Below are 22,146 nucleotides of genomic sequence, written 5' to 3' on the forward strand. Positions count from 1 at the left end.
ACATTACAGCTGGGACGTGGGGGCTGGTCACCGACGTCACATCCGGTGGCCTAGATTTTAATGCAGTGTGCAGCGCTGTCAAGACGAGGGACCACAGCAACAAAAGACTGTGTGTCTGTGAGATGGGGGGTGTCCTCATTTATTCAGGACTTACAATAAAGCACCAGAGGCTTTGGCGGATGTGTGTGTGTGTGTGTGTGTGTGTGTGCGTGTGTGTGTGTGTGTGTGTGAGAGGTTTTTTCTTTCTGTGTCAGTGTAAAGCTGGGTGACTCCCGCATCATGTGACTGCTGCGGCTTTTCCAGAACACACTGTACATCACATGCAAAACTGCACGTCCATCCATCCGCTCACCACCGTGACAGACAGCTTCATTAAAAATATTTATTTACATCACAGTGATCAATATAAAAAATATACAAGCATTTGTTCTCATATTCATAAATATTCAACAGACACATGTTGGAGGGTTCAACCCTCAGTTCAGTCCATTAATGAAGCAGTAATATGAATAAAAACATGGATCGAGACGCCGGGTGAGCGATAACAGACCGCCAACCTCACTTACTGTCAATATCTCATCAATATCTTGTCGTTATGAGCATGGGATTCAAGACAAACTGCACCAAGTTCATGTTGATACGCACACAATTACCCTGTAAAGTTATTTTATTATCCAGCACAGAATCTAAATGCTTGTACTGGTTCCGGCAAACAACCCAGAACTAGTTGCTGATCATCAAACCAGCATCCCAATTAGATCAAAATAAAATCATTCGGATTCATCCTCTGGGGGGCAAAAACATAAACATACAGTTAATGTAACAGATGAAATCATGAAGACTGCTGCTGAGAAGAGTCTCAGAGTTTGATGATAAAATATAAATATTGTTTGTCAGTGCGACCACAACATCTGCGTCTGTCTGAGGCTGCTCTACATGCTGAAGACGGTTCCCAGTCTGTGGACCGACAGGTGGATCCTCCCCGACAGCTGCAGCTCCTCCTTCAGGAAGCGTCCCACCTGCTCGGAGTGGAGAACGTCACAGAACACGCAGATCTCCGCCCGCTCCCTCTGGATGTTGGCGTTGCACGTCGGCAGCTTTGAGCTCCGGACGGACCGGCTCAGAGCCCGCCACACCTGCAGGGGAGGGGCGCCGACAGGTGGGGTGAGGGGAGGAAGATGATGACACGGAAAACAGAAGGTGAGTGATTTCACTCATTTTTCTGTTTACCAGACACATTTCATGATGATTCATGAAAACAAAACTCCAACAACAACAACAACATCTGTAGCTTTGTTTGACTCAACTTCCAAAACAAACCGAAATATTCACTTTAATACCATGTAGGACAAAAACAGCATAAAGATTTTATATTCGAGAAGCTGCAACCAGAGAATTTTTTGCCATTTTTACTTGAAAAATGATTAATCGGTTATTAAAATAGTTGCCCATTAATTTGTCATATTATCTCAGTCTGTTGGGACTTGGCTTGGGAACCTGAGGGTCGCTGGTTCAAATCCAGCAAGGACCAAAGGTTGAAGGTGACCCTGAACAAGGACCTGCTCCCCGGGCGCCGCACACAATAGCTGCCCACTGCTCCCAATCAGCACTGGTTAAATGTAGAGAACGAATTTCCCTTCACAGGATCGATAAAAGTATGGAGGGAAAATTATATATATATATTTATAAATTAGTCTCAGCTCTAGAAACAGATGTTTCGATTGAACCACTGACCTCCCGTTCACAAGCTCGCTTCTCTAACCTTCAGGTCACCGCTGCCTACTATCATGAGAGGCGTCTTTGACCTGATTCGGTCTGAACGAGGTGATGGAGGCAGTGAGCACGCTGGGAAAAACGGCGATAAAGATCCACAGTCAAAACACACGAAAAACATAAACACAATCCTGCAGGTCAGCATTTATTCCAGCACAGCTCAGACCGTTTCCTGCTGAGGGACGCAGATGATGCAGACGCTAGATAACAAGTGCGACAGTAACGTCACCTTTAACTCTGCAGGTCGATCCACGATGACACTTTCACTTTCAGACAGTTGACCGCTAATTTGACCGAGCGAGCAGCACGTCGGTCTGTCTGTGCTCCACTTTGCTCCAGACCGGAACATCTCAGCAGCTGCTGGATCCATGCAAATGTGGTTCAGACCTTCATGTTCGCCTCAGGATGAACCGAAAGAACTTTGGTGATCCTCTGACTTTTCATCTAGCGCCATCATCAGGTCAACATGTGTCCAACACTTTGGTTTTTGTTTGTTTGTTCTCAAAGAAAGTAGCTCAACGACGCCCCGACACTTTGGTTTATGACCAAATACCCGCAGAACTGACGATATTCCCATCAGCCTCAGCTGTACGCTGTCTATACTGTCACTTACTAGAGCCTGACCGATCAACCGGTGTACGGATATTATCGGCTGATACGAGCTAATTGCAGGTGAATCATTATCTGTGTTTATAACAGCTGATAAATGACAATTTGAAAGAAACAAAGCGACGGAAAACTCTTCAATCATCTTGTGAGTGGTGTCGTTTGTCCACCAGAGGGCGCTCTGCAGCTCCTCTCTTGGCAACACCGTCTCTCTCTACTGGCTGTCAAATAAAAGGCAAAGCATCACTGTTTCAGCCTCACAGAGCTGCACACTTGTCCTGTTCATCTACTGACCTGTTCGATGTCCCTGGCGGCCCCACAGTTGTGCTGACCGATCACCCATTTGGCCCTCTGGCGGAGGTGGAGCCGGTGGACGGACACCATGCGATGGAACGGCTTGGACAGCGACTGGGAGGACTGCGGCAGAACTCCTTTCTGTGCAAAGACGCTCCACGACCGTTTGACCGGCGAGTCTGTGACGGGGAAGCCGTCTTTGTGTTTGTCAGGAGACGGTCCGCCGATCGCTCTCTCTGAGACGGGGAGGAGACGGTTTGGGGTTTCGGAGACTCCGACGTCATCGTTGGGTTTTTGTGGATTCTTCTGTCTCGTCTCTGCACGTGGACCACGATGAGGTTTTTCAGCAACAACACCGTCTACCTCAGGCTTCCGTAGCGTGTTTTGTGCTCTGCTGCCAGAGACGAGGAGATCAGCAGAGGAGGTGATGACGGGAGCTGGTCTGGCAGGTCTGATGGGCAGGTGGCGGTCTGCGGACGAGGGGAACCAGGGGATGAAGGCCGGAGGAGTCCGACAGGGGAAAGACTCCAGGAGCTTCTCGGTCCTCTCTAACAGAGAGCTGAGTCCAGCAGCAGATCCAGGCTGATAGTGCAGAACCACATCCTCCATGCAGACGGACAGAGATCAGAGGACTGCTCGCACCACCCTCCTCCTCTTCATCTTCCTCCTCCTCATGATGATGTCGCCTCAGCTGGACAATGCAAAGGGTAGAACACCGGTTACTTCTACCGTTACAGTCTTCTACCCTCAGGCCAGAGATCCAGATCACTCACATTCAGGACTAAGAGAAAGCGACTTACAATTGCTACACATGTCAGAGGTCGCACGCCTCTGGAGCGACTAGGGGTCAAGTGTCTTGCTCAGGGACACAATGGTGGACGTGTCACATTGGGAACTGAAGCTGGGTCTCTCACACCAATGACAGCGTCTTATCCACTGGGCCGTCACTTTTTTATTACTTTTGATAGTAAATAATAAATCTTTAGGTTTTTAGACTGTTGGTTGAACAAAAGATGCAATTTTAAAGACGTTATTTTGAGCTCTGGAAAATTGTGATGAGGGTTTTTTTTTCACACTTTCTTTACATTGTATGGACTAAACGATTAATCAGTCGATAATGAAAATAATCATTAGTTGCAGCCCTGGTTACCAGCTTCATTAGGGTTTGGAGAGAAGAGATGCAACCTGGGAAACAGCCTGAGGTTATTTGTAATTTTTTATCCAGATGTTTAGAAGAATCTGAATTAATCAGCAGTAGTGACTTTTGTTAAACGTCCTTTAAGGTTTTATATTTCAGAAACATGATGCTGAGCCTTAGTTTGGGTTTTCCCACCAATCAGCAGATGTCATTCTGTATCTATCTACTGAGTTTAAAAACTGTGCAAATCCAAAATGTTCAGTGAAACTGCTGCCACCTGGAGCCAAAGACTCTGACTGTGGATTTTGGAGGAATTATTTCCTGAGGATTTCCTTGTCTTTCTCCTGTTGTCAGCTGATTTGCAGGAAACACACGGCAGCTTTTAAAAGTAAAAACACCGACTTAACCTAAAAGCTGAATGAACGAGCTGCTGAGGACAGAAACATAAAATCAGCTCCACTAACTTCAGATCAAACGTTTAATTCACGGCATTAAAAACAAACGGAACATTTAGCTTTATGATTTATTTCACTGTTCCAGTTTAATACAAGCTAAAACTGTTTTCTCAAGTAGTTCAGGAGGAGCCGGTTTTGTAAAGTCAGCCTCACCGGAGCTAATGTTTTTAGCTTCTTCTGCTAGCTGTTGTTAGCTAAACACGGCTAACTAACTGGCTAATTACCCCCCAGCGCGCCGTTACAGGTGATAAATACCCAGCGGGTAGTAACGCCCACCTGAACAGTCCAACAACACACAATACCTTTACCTTTTTATCACCTGACCGTGTCCTCTGTCAAGCAGCTAACAAGGAGTTAAATGGCAGCTAGCAAAACAACATGGACCCCGTTGTGCCGCTTCCCGGAAACTCTCGCGATATTTCAGGTAACGTTCACACAGACTTTAATTTTGTAGGTTCAGGACTTTTATTTTGCTTTTATTTATTTATGTTTAATTTAAAACGACACTTTTAAAGGTTAAATGTATTTATATATATATACCATATTTAATATAATATTTAATATATAATGTTTTAATAAGTCTGTATCCACATTAATTTAATTCTCAATTACAATTATTTAAAAAATAACTTAAATAAAGATGAAACCAAATTATTACATTCTTCCCAGATGCAAATTAAAAAAATGCAGTGTATGTATATAAATAACTGTACATAGCCTATTGTTTTATTTATGGTACCATCTTTTAAAACACACTTATCTGTTAGGTTCTGTGTATGTAACGTCAAATAAATACGACCTTGTAAATCTTCTCCCAGCAAAGTTATCTTTAATTTCTTTTAATATTTAAAAGGTAGCATGGGTACTACACCCATGCTACCTTTTAAATATCAGCTCTAGCAAACAGATCATTATATAACACAAGGTCCCTTCATGCTACACACACACACCTTAACAGATAATTAAATGTGTATTAAAATATGGTATAATGTAAAATATTATATACTACATACATACACACCCAGAAAAAAACAAATCTGCCATGCATGTTGTGAATTTGCATCTGGGGGAAACGGCATCAACAAGATTGTGATATGGTTTTTATCTGACATTTACTCATTTGGCTTTTATCCAAAGCGACTTACATTTGAGGAATCTTCACATTAAAAATAACTTTACTATGGATAAAACCCAGCAAACCGAACATCCAGAAACAATCTGTGTTTGTTTGGCATCTTCTCTCCAATCAGCTGCACAATGAAAGAATATTTTATATACTTTCTTTGACCTGTAGAAAACATCACCGCTTGTTTTGGCAACAGCTGCTGAGGCCCCTGCAGAGCACTACGCTCGCAAAAATGTCTTCACCACAAACTGCTGAATAAGAGGATAAATCTAGCTAAAAAGAAACGACAGACGCAGCCCAGTAGTTTGTCAATAGGACATTTTTATTTCATACGTCTGTTGTCTTTATTCAAATTACAGTAATATACTTGCTGAGATGACCACCGGCTGCAGCCTGGACAGCTAAAACTGACAGCTGTACTACTTGAAGCAAACATTTGTCTTTAATTCTCTCCTCTCTCGTTCTTATTTTTTAAAATCATCTTGCAACAGAAAAAAAGCACATATGCCATGAGATGTGTGGTGGTGGTGGTGGTGGTGACGGTGACGTCGTCAGGTAGGTAGGGTTATAGTGCTGGTCTAACAAAACAAAACAAAAAGAACAGAAAAACAAAAGAAATAAACGTTGCGCGCGTTGTACATGTTGTAAAAGGATCAGAATATGGCACATTTGGTCCACGTTGGTAGTTTTATTATCTGGTTTTCAAACATGTAATAAACAAAAAAAATAATAATAAAAGGACAGATCAAAGTTGTACGTGTTGTATTTCCTCAGAAGCACAGCATCAATGACAGCGTATTGGAAACAAAACTGTAGAGGGGGCCGCTCTTTTAAGTTTCTCTCTTTTTGTTAAAAATCAGCCAATCGTTTGTTTCTATTCTCCCTGGTACAGTTTTATTATTATTAATATCTTCTTTCCATCCAAAACGAGGGGGCGGGTGGAAGAGGGGGAGGGGTAGGAGGTGGAGCTTGGTGGATGATTGACGGGGGATGGCTTTGGACATTCACAGGAAGTAGTCAGGAGTGCGTCTGGTCACATGGGGCTCGCCGCGGCGGGGGGCGGGGTCAAACTGAAGGCTGTGGAAGCAGAAAGGGTTTGTTATTGATGACTCACTCTGCATACAAGCCGTTTGCACCATAAAACATAAGTGTCTTCTTCTGGTGAACATCGGCCCGATCAGAATCAATGAAATGTTCAAAGAGGAATCACTGCAGCGTCACAAGCCGCCACATAACCACTAAAAACTACCGTTTCAAGGGTAAACTAACTTTAACCTTAACAAATCATTTGTAAATATTAGGTACTTAAATATAAATGTTTACTTTGTTATCACCATTTAACCTCTGACCAGGTAAGAGGGTCAGATTCACGCCGTGTGTCAGGTGAGACTGACCATCTTAAACAGGTGCTTAACATCCACACAGTAACCACGGAGACTTCATCGAGCTTTTATTCTCTCTCTCTCTGGTGTAATCTTTTTATTTCCCACCTGACTGCAATAAACACATTAAGCTTAAATAAATCTGAAAGGAACGCAGCAGAGGGGCCGAATAATTAGTTTTATGGACACGACATTAAGAATCCTCAGTACTACTCTACTAGGAAAGCCTGTAACGGCAAAGATGGCGGTTTCCTCCCCTCCCCCTCCCTCACACACACACTAGAAAGTCAATGTCTGCTTTTAACAGGGGAGGCGAGAAACACATTTAAGCCAATCGTGTGGTTCCACTTCCAGAAGGTTTTACTTCGCATGCGTCACTATTATCACACGTGTAGTAGAAGTATAACTTGTGAGGGAAAAAACGCTTTTTAATCAGATTTTCCAGCCGATTCTAAACATGCAGGTTTAATGTGTCAGTGATCAGTGAAAGTGCTGTTTTGGCTCTCTGCCCATTCATTCAGATAGAGGCCTGATCCTGTTAGTCCTAAATAACCGCCCGGAGGCGTTACCAAGATGGCTGCCGAGTGGCGGGACCTGCCTATAAAAAGGAATTTGGAATAACTCACATGATTTTAAAAAGTTTTAGACCCACATGTTCAGCTGAGCAGGAAAAATAAAAAACTGCAGCACTAACACGGCGGTTATTGTTGTGCAAACACAAAACAAAACACACACAGCTGAGGCTTCAATTAATCCCCGGCTGCAAGACAGATCACGTAGCCGACTGTCCGCTGCGTTTCCCGTGAAGTCTCTATACTTACAAAGAGTATTTGAGAGTGTCGTCCAGTTCCATGATGGCTGCCTGGTTTCCACAGCGGTAGCAGTAGTTTGGAGCACTAAAGATGGTCACCACATTCTTATCATGGCCCCAGTTGTAGCCCTGAAGGTTTGGACAACACACGTCGAGTTAGACAGGTTAGACAGACTCAGCTGCACGAGTGTTTCCGCCCGCAGAGGCACAACAACGCTGCAGAAGCAAGCAGACGTATTAAATATGACGTAACCAGAAGGAATTCAACACCTTGTGACTGAAACTTTTCTTGTTTGTTCTGCTGAGCTGAAAACATTTTCACTGCACTGATAACTAACGTTTTGTTGCCGAGTCCGTCCGGTGAAGAGACTCTCATACAGGAGCACAGTGGGAGTAAAACAGGTATGGGGGGGGGGGGGCACTGCACCCCAACAAGCACATTATGTCACGTTGCCATGGAGACGAGGATTTTTTTTTTAGGATCCTTCAGTCCACTTGTGTGCCAACTGAAACGCACTCAAAAAGTCAAAGCTGAAAAAGTTTAGTTCAGCTGTTCCAAACTAGAGCTGCATCGATTCTGGTGATCAATCATTTCAGTTATTTTTAATAATAATAATCAGGTTATATTTGCAGCTCATTGGCCACTGCTCGCCTCATTGGGTAACAGCTGCCTTTTACTTCGTCGTGTAAGGATGCCTGTGTGTGTTTTACCTCCATGACCAGCTGATGGGCGCGGGACACCAAGGTGAGGCCGTTGGCGTGGTTGAAGGTTTCAGAGATGTCCTGTCCGAAGGTGTAGCCGGCACCTCGGGGGGAGATGCCCCACCCGCCGCGATCATCAGGATCCGACCACAGCAGGTCACACATCGGGCCCTGAGAGAGCGACAGAGAGTCACAGCCATTATTGCAGTTCTCCTTCGGGACAAACCACCAACACAAAACCACTTTGACTTGACATCCTGCGTCTCAGCTATAAATGCCTGCTTCTCGTGGCCGATACCGACCCGATGATGTCCTTCTATCGTCTGGGGTGTTTTCTGTTTGCTAGAGCTAATTTTAGCTGCTATTGTTTCAGCACATCTTCATCACGAAGGCGAACTTTCAGGTGACTTATAAGAAACTCGCAGAACATGAACTGCATATTGCAATCAAGCAGTCTTCCTCTTAAACTTCCAGAAACTTCCTCTTCCTCCTAAACTTCCTCTTAGACATCCGGCCCGTCGACGGCATGTACGTTTGGCTGTCGCTGCCTGCGTCTGTGTGGCTCCACCCAGGTGCAGCACCATGGCGCCATGAGCGCGACAACAGCAGCAACGCACATTAAAACATTGATTCTTATCGGCCAAAATCTCCCATAAATCAACATATGCCCAATATCTGCGGATAATTTATCGGATCGATAATTATCATGCATCCGTAGTTTCAGCATTAAGGTGTGTAGTTGTGTGTGTAGTTGTGTGTGTAGTTGTGCAGGGGTCTGTGTACCTCATGTGGGACTTCTTGCAGGCGGTCCAGAGCTCGTATGTGATCCAGAGTGTCTATGGAGGGAGACAAACCTCCGTGGAGACAGAAGATCTGAAATAAAAACAAACGACCTGATTAAAGCAGCTCGGCGTGATGAAGCACGACAGCGCCTCGTTACGATCCCGGTTTTATTGTTAACTTTGACGCCCGGCAGACAAACAAAGATGCTTCCAACCAAATCTGGCTTCATATTCACACTAAGAAACTGTGACCGCGTGCTGCTACAACATCCTGTAACAGAGGAAGTTTGTCACCGGGCTGCTGCTTGAAAAAGAGATAAGATTAATTAAACCCGACATTTCGGCTTCCCCGGCCCGCCGTCCTACCTGTCCGTCAACCAGCGCGGTGAGCGGCAGGTAGTCGAACAGGTCTGTGAAGTACTTCCAGACGTTGGCGTTGCCGTACTTCCTCAGGCACTCGTCGTAGAAGCCGTAGACCTGCGTGATCTGCCGCGACTCGTGGTTCCCTCGCAGGATGGTGATTCGCTCCTGGAAACGAACCTGAACCACAAAACAAGAAAAACCAACGATTAATTATCAGGCTGCAACTAACGATTGTTCTCACCGGAGCTGAAACGATTAGGCGAGCAATGATTTTAAGCTGCGGGTCCTACACTTGATACTGTCCCTGAACGCAGCCTGTGTACACAAGAGTTTCAAGCCAGCATAAGCTGCAAGTGACTTTTTATGAAATGGATGATTTTGGTGCGATGACCCTGAAAAAGCCCCTGGAGGATGGAACCAACTGCCCTTAGTTCACTGCTGCACACTCGTTTAGTCAACTGGTAAACTTAGGGATCATGAACTGGTCCCAGTTACACAGCAGCATTTAATGACATATTGTTCCTGCCACGTTAAAAGGAGGAGCCTGAATGCACCGTTGAGGAGCAGCCAGAGGTTCAGCTTTATTATTTATGCTGAAGTTGATAAAACACTGGACATTAAAATCTGTTTCTTCAGGATCCAATAAGTTTAATTTATAATATTAATTATAATTAATATTCTTAAAAGAACCATAACAACAACACACAAAGCAGTTTCCTGCCATTTTCACGGCCACAGCGGTCAGAGAATGACGGGAATATAGATCAGTACATCAACTCCTGGTAATACGATTGTAGTCTGTACTTAAAGCTCATCCATTCGCTCACTTCGGTAGTGACTGTTTGACCGAAACAGCCTCCTGCAGCTCAATCCATTACCCATCTCCCTCTCTGTAACGTCTCCTTCCAGACGCAGAAACTGTCGTAACATTAGTGTCTTCAGCAGGAAGACAAAATGTTCCCGACCCTCGTAAATCAAATTTAATGCCTTTGATTAAGGCTCGTTTTTCTGGAGGGAACTTGATTCAGTGCTCGTTGAGACGACAGACTATAAAAACCACGGACGTCGTCTCCGTGACGTCACCTACAGGTTTCTGAGGAGCGAGTGTGACGCTCAGTGTGGCGGCTCCGGACGGCGCCATCTTGGCAGCGCCCCCCTCTGAGCTAAGTTTAATATAATTAAACAATTTTCATTCGTTTTTATTTGTATTTCCTTTTTGAGTTTTCAGATTTCACACCAAGTTTTCGTTATTTTGTTCGTTTTCATCAACAATAGAGAGCCTCTCGCTTCCACTTCTGGCCCATGGGACCTTATTTTGAAAACAACACGTCACGCTAGCTTCAGTCACGGAGAGAAAAAGTTAGGACGTCACATCCGCGACTTTTGCGTTTGTGGTCTTTGTAATTATGTATTTTCACAGTCTTACACCTCAACAGTTTTACATCTAACTGCAACTTTTAAATTGACCATCATCATGTGTGTAATTCAGAGCACAATTCAAACGAGATCTAAGAATAAGTCGTCTCTTGCTGTTGACTGCCGTACATATTTTCCCCCTGAAGTAACGTCCCACGGTGGTACAACATTCGTTAATGGCGCTTAAACCAGCCGCCTGTTACGGCACTCGCCTGTCACTCAAAGTGGCCGCATTTTTAATTATGCAGAAGTTAAAGCTTTAATATAATTTACAACAGGTGTGTTATATGAAATTCACCCCCTGAACAGTTTTAATGAACAACATGAGCAACAGAGACCAGTTTTTAATACCAGCCTTTATTTAGTTCTGTGGAGACTCAAGTGGCCGTTTGAGGAACTGCAGCTTTTTCTTTTCTGTAACTGCTGAGCCCATGAAACCGTGTTTAACCAGCTCTTCATTCACATGACGTTTTGGTACACAGGAACACACACACACACAGACAGATGGCGTTTACCTTAAGTGTGACGAGCAGCGTGACCGTCTCCACAGAGTAGTAGCCTCTGTCGACGTAGTCTCCCATGAACAGGTAGTTGGTGTCGGGAGACTTGCCTCCGATCTTGAACAGCTCCATCAGGTCGTGGAACTGACCGTGGACGTCGCCGCACACCGTCACCGGGCATCGCACCTGGGCACACGGGTAACAACGTCAACCAAACAGACGTGTGGCGGCGGCAGCTCCGCAACAACAACACACCGATAAAAATACATTTATTTAGTTTTCCATGAACAAAAGCAGGAGTTTTTAGGCTGAGGTTCATTCTTGACGTTCTTTATTTGGTCCATTAGTTTATTTCTGAAGGGTGATATTTTATTCATGAAGAGAAACAGATAATAAAAAACAAAGAGCTTTTTTCAGACTTTCCTTTTGATCTTTGCTTATTTTCTCATAAATAAATGAGTAGTTTTACTTGTTTTTGGCTCTCCGGACTCCAAATTAGCGTTCAGCAGAAATGTTGGCAGATACAACTGATGACAAGCAGGCCCAAGTCAACACTTTGGTTTTTTGTTTCACGCCATAAAAAGGCTGGAAAATGCTGATTTACAACGCTTATTATACCAAACTGCTGTGATTCAGACCGTTTAAAAATTACATTTCACATTATGTTCACCTTTGATGATAAAGCTTGTTGCTTGATTGTAAAATACCTGACTTCAGCACATCTTTGTCACAAGTTAAAACCCGATTAGGTACACGGCAGAAATATAATAAAATATATAACATAAATGTTATATAACATAAAAGGCATATTGTTTTTCTCTTAAATTGTTTAATTTTATTTGGGATCCTCTACTGACAACATCTTCAAAACCACAACTGAGACAAAACAAGTTAAGGGATGTGACGGGCATTACATTGACCAAACGGTGACGTGATAATAAAATTAGTTGTTTGCTGCAGCACTATTGTACTTTAAGCTGCTGCTGCTTCTCTCAAATATTCAAGTAAGTTAGGTATAAAAATGTTGGAACGGTGTTTTTTAAATTGTGTAAAAAGTCTATTTCTTTCACTAAACGCATGTTTTACTTTTACTATAGTATAAAAAGAGATTTGAATGTTCTGCCTCAGATTTGTGAAGTGATCCACTGTTTGTTCTGACCATGAAGAAAAGTTTCAAACAATTAACCACGTGATCTCTTCAACTTTCACTCAGGAGCTTTAAACTTGAAAGAGACGTTCATACTTCTTGATATTGAATCAAAGTTTTTATCGTCCAAACATTTTCTGGCCGTATGGCTCTGCCAAAACACTGACCCACGTGATGTTTGTTGAAAACGTGTCACATTTAATAAAGCGACGTTCAGTTTGTTGTGGGACTCACATTAACAGATCAACGCTGTTAATGTGCTGAATAAAAAGACACTTTGATAAAAAGCTTAAAACGCCAAACGACCTCTTTCCTCGTTAGAGATGAATCTCTTTAACAGGACTGAGGCTGCAACACAAGACGTTGTTTGGTTCAACACCTAAAACTAATCTACACAAGTCTAAGACGCCATTTACAATGTTTGTGTTTAACATTATGCTTTTATACGTTTTCTTGCTTCAGAAAAGGCGAGGGCGTTTAAAAATATGAGCGCGTGCGAGAGCCTGCGGCTGGCAGTATAAACAAGGTGTGGTATTGTTCTGACGACAGAGGCTCAGTCATGTTCTGCTGAAACGCCACAGGGAAGAAGCCAGCATCCAGAGAAGGCTCATTCTTTATTTAAATATTATTAATAGAAGCGTTTTAATAAAACACAAACTTCTCTGCACTGCTGACCTGTGAGCACACATCTCTTCAGATTTAGGAAGAACTCCTCCTCACCTGTGAGTGTGTGTTCGTTTGTGTTGCAGCAGAGATGAAATTGACTTCCTGCACAAAAGCTTTCAACATTTCTATTTTAGTTCCCTTTCTGGTGCCGTTTGGAAACGTTCCAGCAGCTGAAGGTTTCAACATACAGCGCCTGAACAGTCTCAACACGCTCCCTCTGCTTGTTTTCGTACGTGGACTGTTTTTATATTCTTTTGTTTTTATTAGAACCATTAAGTGTGCAGTTAACAAGGACAGGGTTTCGTTTTAAGGGGTCGCAGCTCAAAACGTCAGGAACCACTGATTTACTAAATTTATTATACAGATTACTGGTGACTGTTACTGCACTCACATTTACAGTTACAGTGAGGGTAGGAGATACAACTCAAAAGGTTAATCTCAGCTGAGCAGATCACACTTTGTTTCCTCATAATTAAAGTTAACTTCTGCTCTGTTGAGTATGAACACATCCATCCAATTAATTGATTCATAATTTATTCTACTTTTTCTAAACCAACAGATGTTAGAAGCACATCTCAAATTGTTTGACTGACTCGATTTTACTGCAGTTTGCTGCAAACAGCCAGTAACTCATTCCACATTATTACATGATGATCAAAATCTTCATTTCATTTTCTCGTATCAGTTACTGATCAGTTTGTTCTCTGGCATTGTGGGAAATCTCACCTCCTGAACGTTGGACTCCTTGGTCAGGATCTCCTTGGCCTGTAGAGGAAACAAACAGATTAATTAATTAGCCACCTTTTCCCCTCACCTGCTCAGACAGAAGCTTAAATAAAACTCTACAGACAAATATTAAATCATGTCACAGCAATTTATACTGCGACCAATAGAAGCCGTACGCATTAGCGATGCAGACTGAAAGAGCTGTGATTGGTCGGCTTGGTAGCAATGCTATTTCCCCAAGCCCACAGGAAGCGCTCCGTGCTTTAACCAGACATTTTTCCCATAGGCTTCAGTGTCAAAGAAGCGGCTGTAAAACGGTGGGCTAAACCGGAAGTTAGTCAGAGGGAGTCAACCCGTGGAAGACTGAAGCTGCTCCGCCAACTAGCCGTCTGGTGGTTTAATTACCGAGCGACGCAGAAGTAAAAACGCCCGCGATGGCGTGGCCGTGTGTAGTATAAACCAGCCTTTAGCCTCCACGACAGACAAACGTTTGCTTTCTTAGGTGTTGTGGCTGCATGACCTCACAGGACACTTTGTTCCGATTCTTCTAATTGTCAGATGTGCTTCAGGCTGACGGCACCGACTCCCCTCAGAGAAAATAAAGCCCAGCTGATTCAAATAGAAAAAAAAATGAAGTAAAAGAAGCTACAAGACTTGGTGCTACTTTGCACGCGTCTCTGCTTTCTGATGTTTTCGTCTCCTACAAGTTTCAATCTCTGGAAAGATAACAACTACAGCCCACCTGAGGTTCTTCACCTTCTAAACTACTACGTCTCAATGTAGGATTCATTTTTCCGTCTATTATTTAGCCTTTTAAATGTACATCACTACATCCCAGGTGACAAATGCAAACGCGGTGAGTTTCTTTCAAGGAACAAGGTACTTGAATTAACATTTAACACCACCACAATGAGTTTAAAGACACTATCAGAGCCTCATAAGAATAATACAAATTATCTACCTATAGTTAGTCAGAAAGAATATTGCTGTACAAATGATATTAACTAATCATTGAGTACAGCAGTTTAAAGTAATGATTTGGGACCTGCTGACTTTGGACGGGCAATAAACACCTGACATTTCCTTGAATCCGTTTTTTCCAGGTCTGTTTGCTCTTTTAAGCTCACACGAGTTGATGTGTTACCTGGTACATCGCTTCTCACCTGACCTGCTTATTACTCCTTGATTGAATTACTTGTTGTAAATGATTGATTAACCAATGTCGGGTTGTTGACCCGGAAAAAAACTCCTCAGCAGACACTTTCAACGTTTAACTGAAGAAACTAAAAAAAGGTTTTTAGTCTCATCTTTTCATTCATTCAACTCTGAAAGAGACAAAAAAATATTTCATCTGATCCCGCAGGAGATCACAGGCTGCAGCTTCTCAGCAACATGATGAATGTATACGGATTGTAAAGTGTGTTTTAATAACATTTAAAAGGCAGAGGAAGCAGAATAGCTGCAGAACGAGTTTGTGGTGCAACAAAACCTACGTGACGTCTGGAAACAGAGAGGATTGACAGGTTTAAGCAAAACAGCGACTGATCGATAAAGACAGGGCGCGGTGGTGATCAATACACGTTAACTAGCACTTATTAGTAGGCTTTCAACATTAAGTCAATATAAACCTCCAGAATTAAACATTTGCAGAGTCCTTCTCTGAGCGCAAAAGGCAGCTCAGTTAATAAACAGGCAGTAAAAGGGGCTCCGTCTATTTGCTGGGAATGGTGTAAAAGATGAGAATTTCGGCCCGTTCGTCCTGAGACGACGGTTGCCGGAAAACCCTCCACATTAGCACCGTTTTATTGGGTCTGGCGGAGCCCTTAACAGACATATCAGGTTTTAATTAATTATTCAGCTGCCACGGAGCTGTTAAACAATGGCAACCTAAGGATGACTGGTCGAAAACGGGGCGAGAACAGCCGCCTTGCCGTGACACCATTCCAGAACTTAGTCGGAGCCGCTTTCGCAGAGTAGGCCCCGCTGAGGCCGTCCGAAAAACCCGGGGTGTTGTTTTAACCAACTTACCTTCTCGCAGAGTGTCCGGACTTGGTTTTCCGATAGCTGCTTACACTCGTTTAGCTGTTCGATCCATTGGTCTAATTCTTTAGTAAAAGATTTGTCTTCCATGACAGCTCGCTAATGCTAGCTGTGTTAGCTCCCTGAAGAAACAAACCGTGTCTCAGCGCCTAGCTTCTGCTAACGTTAGCTGTTAGCTCGTCCTGTTGTTCACCCGATCTAGTCCCGCCAAATCGGTTGGAAAAATCAACGATAAGACGTAAAGTTAACGAGCCCTTCGATCAACTTCTATCATGATAAATAACCGAAGTTAAGTTACCAACGTTAAAAATCGGTTTAAATGGGCCGGGGGAGTCAAAAGGGTCGAATGTCCCCGAGCCGACGGACCGTAGCGGCAGAAAGCAGCGGCGTCGCAACGACTAGCCGATATGCTAAAAGAGCTAGCTACAATAACATCCGGGCATTTCATCACCGCGCAGAGTGAGCGCAGCAGCGGCACCGCGCGGACAGAACGGAAACTACAGGAACAGTTTTCAGTTTTTAACTTTTAAATTAACGCTGGTGTTTTTGTTCGGGATACAATAAAGATCGTTTTATCCCCGTATTATGTCATGACTTTTGATATGACAAATTACTTTTTATACGCTCTGTATCAGTGATGAGAATGCGTTTGACGCAGCTCCACCCCTCCCAGATAAATGCAGAAGGAATTTCTGTCATTTGGGTTTTTAGAACAGTTTGTTTTTAAAATGTATTTCAAGGAGTTTAGTCTCTCTGATCCCAAATTCAGGTTCAGGAGCTTCACATTTTCCGATAGTCTCTGCCGTGTTACGCAGGGTACAGAATATAGTGTAACACCGGTGCACTCTGTGCACTGAATCCAGCGCACCTATCGGTTGTCAACAGTCAGTGCAGCGGCCGTATGGCGGCGTGTTTTACGGCACAAATCAAACCGTGTCGTGTGTCTCTGGATCCAACCGAGAGTCGACCTGCAGTCACAGAAACAGCCGAACTAACCAACAATGGCTCATCTGACTGAAAACCCCGCTGATAAAGAGAGGTGAGTTCTCCTGAAAGCTAGCCTGTTAGCCTAAGCTAAGCTACAGCTAACAGCGCTTAGCCGTTCGGTCACGCTGTCTAAAAATCCCATAGAAGATTTAGGAATTAAAGTACAATTTGGGTTTCTGCTAATGTAATTAGCTTATTGCTTGCTACTGTACTGAACGGTTCCACATAGAAGGGCCACTCTTCAATTCGGCATACATTTAATTTGGGTTTATAGCTTTTAATCCAACAAAAAACTCTTTTTTGGGGGTGTTCACGTTGCTAAACTAACGTTAACTTAACGTACGTTACGGTGCTACGTTAGCTAAATGAGGGAAGTGAGGGATTATGGGAGTAGCTAACTTTCGGGTAAATCTAGTTAAATGTTTATCTTAAGAAAACCTATTTAGAATTATAGTTCCTCATGAGTTAGATATAAAGTCGGATTTCACGAGATCTTTGGTAGAAACCGTGGCAAATGTTAAAGCAGCTTAGTTTTTACATTAAGTTTGGTGTATCCAGTTGTTGAAGCCCTCTAGCATGACGTGTATAAAGGGTCCTTTAAGATCAATAGTTGCTCACGTATCGATCATGCCGACGTTAAATTGTTTTTATTACTGAAGACGATGGAGGACAACAACACGTTTGACTTCACGTTGTAGAAATTAGATTAGATGAAGTGTACGTGAGGTTAACTTCGAGTTTAGCCAAGGATTGGCCCCTTGCTACAGAGTTAGCCTGTGATTTGTCCTGTAGTCCCACTCAGATATGAGTCCTGGTCAGCAAAGTTAGACATGTAATCAAACTACAGAAACAGAAAATACTAAAAACTGTCTTTATTTTGTCCAACACAAAGTCCAAACCCCAAAGACTTTCAGTGTTCAAACAGTAATATGACATTTATAAAGCTGGAACCAGTGACATTTTTACATTTTCAGAATATTTGCCAGTTAATGTTGTCTGTGGATTGAGTTATCAGTTATTGGACTAAGCTCTAAAACGGTTTTACGTCATTATTTCCAAAACATGAATATGTTGCGGACTCTTTATTGTGCAAAACAAGAAATTGGAAGCCAGCGCTTTATTTATTTTATTTCAGGGACAATGCACCTTGATCAATATCACTTTAAAAGTGCCAGATGTTAAATCAGCCATTAAAACGGTAAAACATGTGACATGTAGAATCAGAATGAGGAGAAAGTAAAACATGAAGCAGCAGAACAGGATAAAGAGTTTGATAGGTGGAGAGCTGAATCAGACAAAGGACGACATGATCAGTACAAAGCTGTTCAACATGAAATCACTACGAAGGAGACAGAGACGGTCCGACAGCTCAGAGCTTCAGCTTTAGAGAACATGTTTCTCTGTTTTCTGACATTTAATAGTTAAAAAGATTCATCGATTTATCTGAAAGTCATCGTTCTGAGTCTGTTCAGTAAGATGATGATGATGTTTTTATGTCGAGCACACAGGATGCGTACAGCGCTCTGTATATATATATATAGTGTCATGTCGTGGAAATCTCGACACATCTCTGCGTACGAGCAGCGTGGCCGTTGTCGTGTTTCCTGTTTGTTGTTTTTAGTTTTAAATCCCTGCAGCGAGTCCATGTGTGATGTGTTTCAGGTTCATCTGCATCTACCCGGTCTACATCAACAGCAAGAAGACGCTGGCTGAAGGACGAAGGATCCCCGCAGAGAAGGTGACGCTTTTTCCTTTCCTCCATGTTTCACCAGCTCAACAGCAGGTTGTGTTTTATTTTTCTACCTTCCAAGAAGCTGCTGGTTGTTAGCAGGAACCGAACGGTGCGTTCAAGGACGCTCCACGATGGAGGGCTCCACAATTCCTAAGTAGTGGTCGACCGGTACAGGTTTTTCCCACTAGGCCAAAATTTAGAAAGCAGGCTGATATCAAAACATAGAAAAGTCCTGTATAATCCCAAAATAACCTAAAGCATCTTTTCCATCGGATGTTACCGTGAGAGGGAAAGAGCTGTCGGCTGGAAACGTGGCAAACGGCTACTTTATTGGAAAACAGAGGAAGTGGCACCAAGGCGAGTTGAGCTGGTACCATCTGGTGAAAAAGGGCTTAATATCCATGTAAATGGATCCAATGCAAACGCAGCAGAATCATTGTCACATAAATGTGAGACGGAGGCGTAACTGTAGCAGGACTGCAATTTATGATTATTTTCACAATTAATCATTAAGTCTATAAAATTGTAAAAAAAAATCTCTCACCAGAGTTTCCCAGAGCTCAAAGTGACGTCTTCAGATTGCTTCTTTTGTCCAGCCAACAGACCAAAACCCAAAGAGTCTTCGTTAATCATTAGTCATTAATGAGTCAGAACAGCAGCAAGTCCTCACGTTTAAGAAGATGAATGTTCTGCGTTTGTTCTTTAGGGTTATGAGGGTTCGCTTAGTTCTGCTGTACTGTAGAGTTTCAATACCGATCTGAAACAAATATATTAAAATGTTTCCAGAGAAGAAGTGGACTGAGTTGGAGGATGAAGAGTGCAAATGTAAAGTTTGTTAATGCGAACGCAGCAGAATGATCGTCACATGAAGGCGATAGAAATAACAGCGTGTAGAAAGTGAAGTGGTGCCGTGTGTCTGCAGGCTGTGGAGAACCCGTCCTGCTCTGAGATCAGAGACGTCCTGACGGCGGCGGGGATGAACGTCTACATGGAGGTAAAACGAAAACTCCCTCAGAGAAACAAATATGACACACACACTTCATCAGGGGGTTAAAGTGCCTGTGTGTGTGTTTTCCAGAACAAGCTGCACCCCAGGGAGCTGAACCGGGACGTCCAGTTCAGAGGCCGGATCAGGGTCCAGGTGAAGGAGGCCGACGGCAGCTTCTGTCAGGACAAGTTCTCCTCCCGTGAGTCCTGCACACGCTCTGCTCTGTTTGTGTGATGAAGTAACAGCTTGTTTTTCAGGAGCTGCTTGGTCCAAATCCTGACGTCCTGATTCAGAAACAGTTTCTAAACTTAAATTATTGATCCGACACAAAGTTTAACTGGAAGAAAGTGACTCTGAAGCTGTTGTTCTTTAACAGGAAGTGATTTTCTTCTGAAGTCAGGAACCGTGTCTTTAGTTTAAAAAGTGTTTGTTCTCAGGAGGGGTGATCACTGACCTCAGACCTGTGATAAGGGTGTAGAGAAAAACCAGGATCGAGGTCAGCAGTCCAATGTGTTTTTACAACAGACCAAAATGATCACGGTTATCGGAAATATCGCAGGATTGTTCAAATGTGCTGACACAGAAATACAGTTAGCAGCACTTTGTGCTAAACATTAAGATAATAACAACCGACAGATGCCTCATAGAGAGATATGAAAACTATTTTAAATGTGCACTAACATTAGATATGTTATAAAGTAAATGAGATGACCCCCAGTAACCGTGTTTTCATCTAAATGTCAAACTTTACTTGTTAAATTGAGGACGTTTTTTTCCCAAATTCTGTCGACCTTTTCTAACGTGATACCTCAACATGTGCATTAAAATACGTTGACGGAAACACGACCTGTGATGGCAGCTCACATAAACTCAGAGGAGTCTGCAGACTTTCTCTTGTTGGAACATTTTTACAACCAGCTTTGAGGACGGCCGGATTTTAACTACGTCACGTGTTACCGTGAGTCTGCAGACGCGAACAGCAGCACAACAACGTGTGGAGTTTTCACAAGAGAGCTTCAGTTAGAGAAGCTGTTAGCAAGTCAGAGAGACAAACCAGGACACGTTCCCACATCAGGCTCTGAGCTGAAAGCTGACTCACCCTGCGTTCACTGTGCAGCAGTGGGTGGTGGGACGACCTGTTGCCTCGTCTCGCAGTTTACCTCAGAACATCTATAAAAAAACAAAACACCACCCCACTAACAGTCTCTGAGGAGGCTGACGCTGCCGTGCACCACGTTTTCATGTTTTATCGTCTCTTTCCCTCCTGCAGGTAAAGACGTGATGATGTACGTAGCGGAGATGATCCCTAAACTAAAGACCCGGACCCAGAAGAGCGGAGGAGGAGACACCAGCGCTCAGCAGGGAGAGGGCGGAAAGAAGAGCAAGAAGAAGAAGAAATAGACTCAAAGAGAGAACTTTTTATTTTAAATTAATTTGAAACGTGCAGAATCAAACCCTGGACATTTTATTTTGTTGTTTTTTGACCTCAGAAACTCTTCGGCCGTCGGCGTGTAAAGATAAAACACGTCTGTTTCTCCTTTTTAACTCTTGAAGTGAACGTTTCTGCTCTCAGCTCGTCGTCCAGTTTCTAAAAACAGGCAGCTGCAGAGAGCGAGAACTCATTTCTGTTCTTCCAGCTTTCAGAGAGGGAGAAGTGATGGAGGACGTCTTCTGTCTATGTTTAACTCCACGTTTTGTCTCTTCCAATAAAGAGTTCAGGTTCTCCTTTTTCTCACCTTCATTTGAAAATTAATCGTCCTCGTAGCGGCGATCAGAGGACCTCGTCGTCAGGAGCCTGACGGAGGAAATTAATCTCTAGGTTATGTTGAAGTTTTATAAACGGTTTAGTTTGTTTAAACTTATCGGCTCAGCTGTGGTTAAAACGGGCTCAGCTGAACCAGAACTTGCAGCTCGGTGCGAAACTGGACCTGACTGTTCTGGTTCATCTGAACCGGATGTGATGATGAAGTTCGGCCCGACGCAGGAGTTTCAGGAAGTCACATTTTTATTTTTTAGAGTTTCCCAGTGGTGAAGTACTCAAATCCTGTACTGAAGTAAAAGTACTGCTACCACACTGTACAAATACTCTGCATTGAAATGTTACTGCAGTAGAAGTATGTGAGTATAATCAGGAACATGTACTTAAGAGTATTAAAGCAGTAAAATGTCTCTGTTGTACTTTTATATGTTCTCTCCTCAGATTAGTCCTCATCATTTAAAACAGGAAGTTGCTGCTGCAACTATTAATTATTTTCATTCTGGATCAATCTGCTGATTATTGATTCCGTCTGATCAAAAGAGCAAAACTCAACATGATTCAGTTTATTGTCATTTAAGACAAAGAAAAGCAGCAACTTTGTCACATCTCATCGTCAGTAAAACAGCGGCTGATTAATTTTTAAATTACTGATTGACTAATAGTTTCTGCTTAGTTTTTATAACCTGTTGGGATCAACTTGTCAGATTTTATCAACTATGAGTGTGCAAAAAAACTTTTAAATTGCAAACTAAT

General features: G+C 43.0%; 4 protein-coding genes across 5 annotated transcripts in view; 2 read left to right on the top strand and 2 right to left on the bottom strand.

Annotated features, from left to right (window-relative positions):
• Nucleotides 1-22,146, top strand: part of LOC119891530 (scavenger receptor cysteine-rich type 1 protein M160-like) — a 667,824-nt gene that overhangs the window by 63,952 nt on the left and 581,726 nt on the right. The window lies entirely within an intron of this gene.
• On the bottom strand, nt 369-4,684 carry zgc:101664 (uncharacterized protein LOC450064 homolog). Of its 2 annotated transcripts, none has more exons than XM_038703366.1 (3): nt 4,575-4,684; nt 2,674-3,364; nt 369-1,136 (listed from the first exon to the last, which is right to left on the bottom strand). In XM_038703366.1, exons 2-3 carry the CDS (start codon nt 3,280-3,282, stop codon nt 933-935), a joined length of 813 nt encoding a protein of 270 aa, XP_038559294.1. In that variant the 5' UTR covers nt 3,283-3,364; nt 4,575-4,684; the 3' UTR covers nt 369-932. The 2 variants fall into 2 exon arrangements, with proteins under 2 accessions (XP_038559294.1, XP_038559295.1); XM_038703367.1 differs by having other exon boundaries at nt 4,569-4,666.
• Nucleotides 5,693-16,348, bottom strand: LOC119891592 (serine/threonine-protein phosphatase 2A catalytic subunit beta isoform). Its single transcript, XM_038703362.1, has 8 exons — nt 15,916-16,348; nt 13,888-13,926; nt 11,364-11,534; nt 9,436-9,609; nt 9,071-9,160; nt 8,297-8,458; nt 7,596-7,714; nt 5,693-6,469 (listed from the first exon to the last, which is right to left on the bottom strand). The coding sequence occupies exons 1-8, from the start codon at nt 16,015-16,017 to the stop codon at nt 6,397-6,399; spliced, it is 930 nt and encodes a 309-aa protein (XP_038559290.1). The 5' UTR covers nt 16,018-16,348; the 3' UTR covers nt 5,693-6,396.
• Nucleotides 16,773-21,803, top strand: srp19 (signal recognition particle 19). The gene is made up of 5 exons (XM_038703385.1): nt 16,773-16,966; nt 18,577-18,652; nt 19,569-19,640; nt 19,725-19,833; nt 20,905-21,803. The coding sequence occupies exons 1-5, from the start codon at nt 16,929-16,931 to the stop codon at nt 21,033-21,035; spliced, it is 426 nt and encodes a 141-aa protein (XP_038559313.1). The 5' UTR covers nt 16,773-16,928; the 3' UTR covers nt 21,036-21,803.

Source organism: Micropterus salmoides, unplaced genomic scaffold (assembly GCF_014851395.1).
Source record: "Micropterus salmoides isolate LMB-PRFRI ecotype aquatic unplaced genomic scaffold, ASM1485139v1 Ms_hic_scaffold_7, whole genome shotgun sequence".
NCBI lineage: Eukaryota > Metazoa > Chordata > Actinopteri > Centrarchiformes > Centrarchidae > Micropterus > Micropterus salmoides.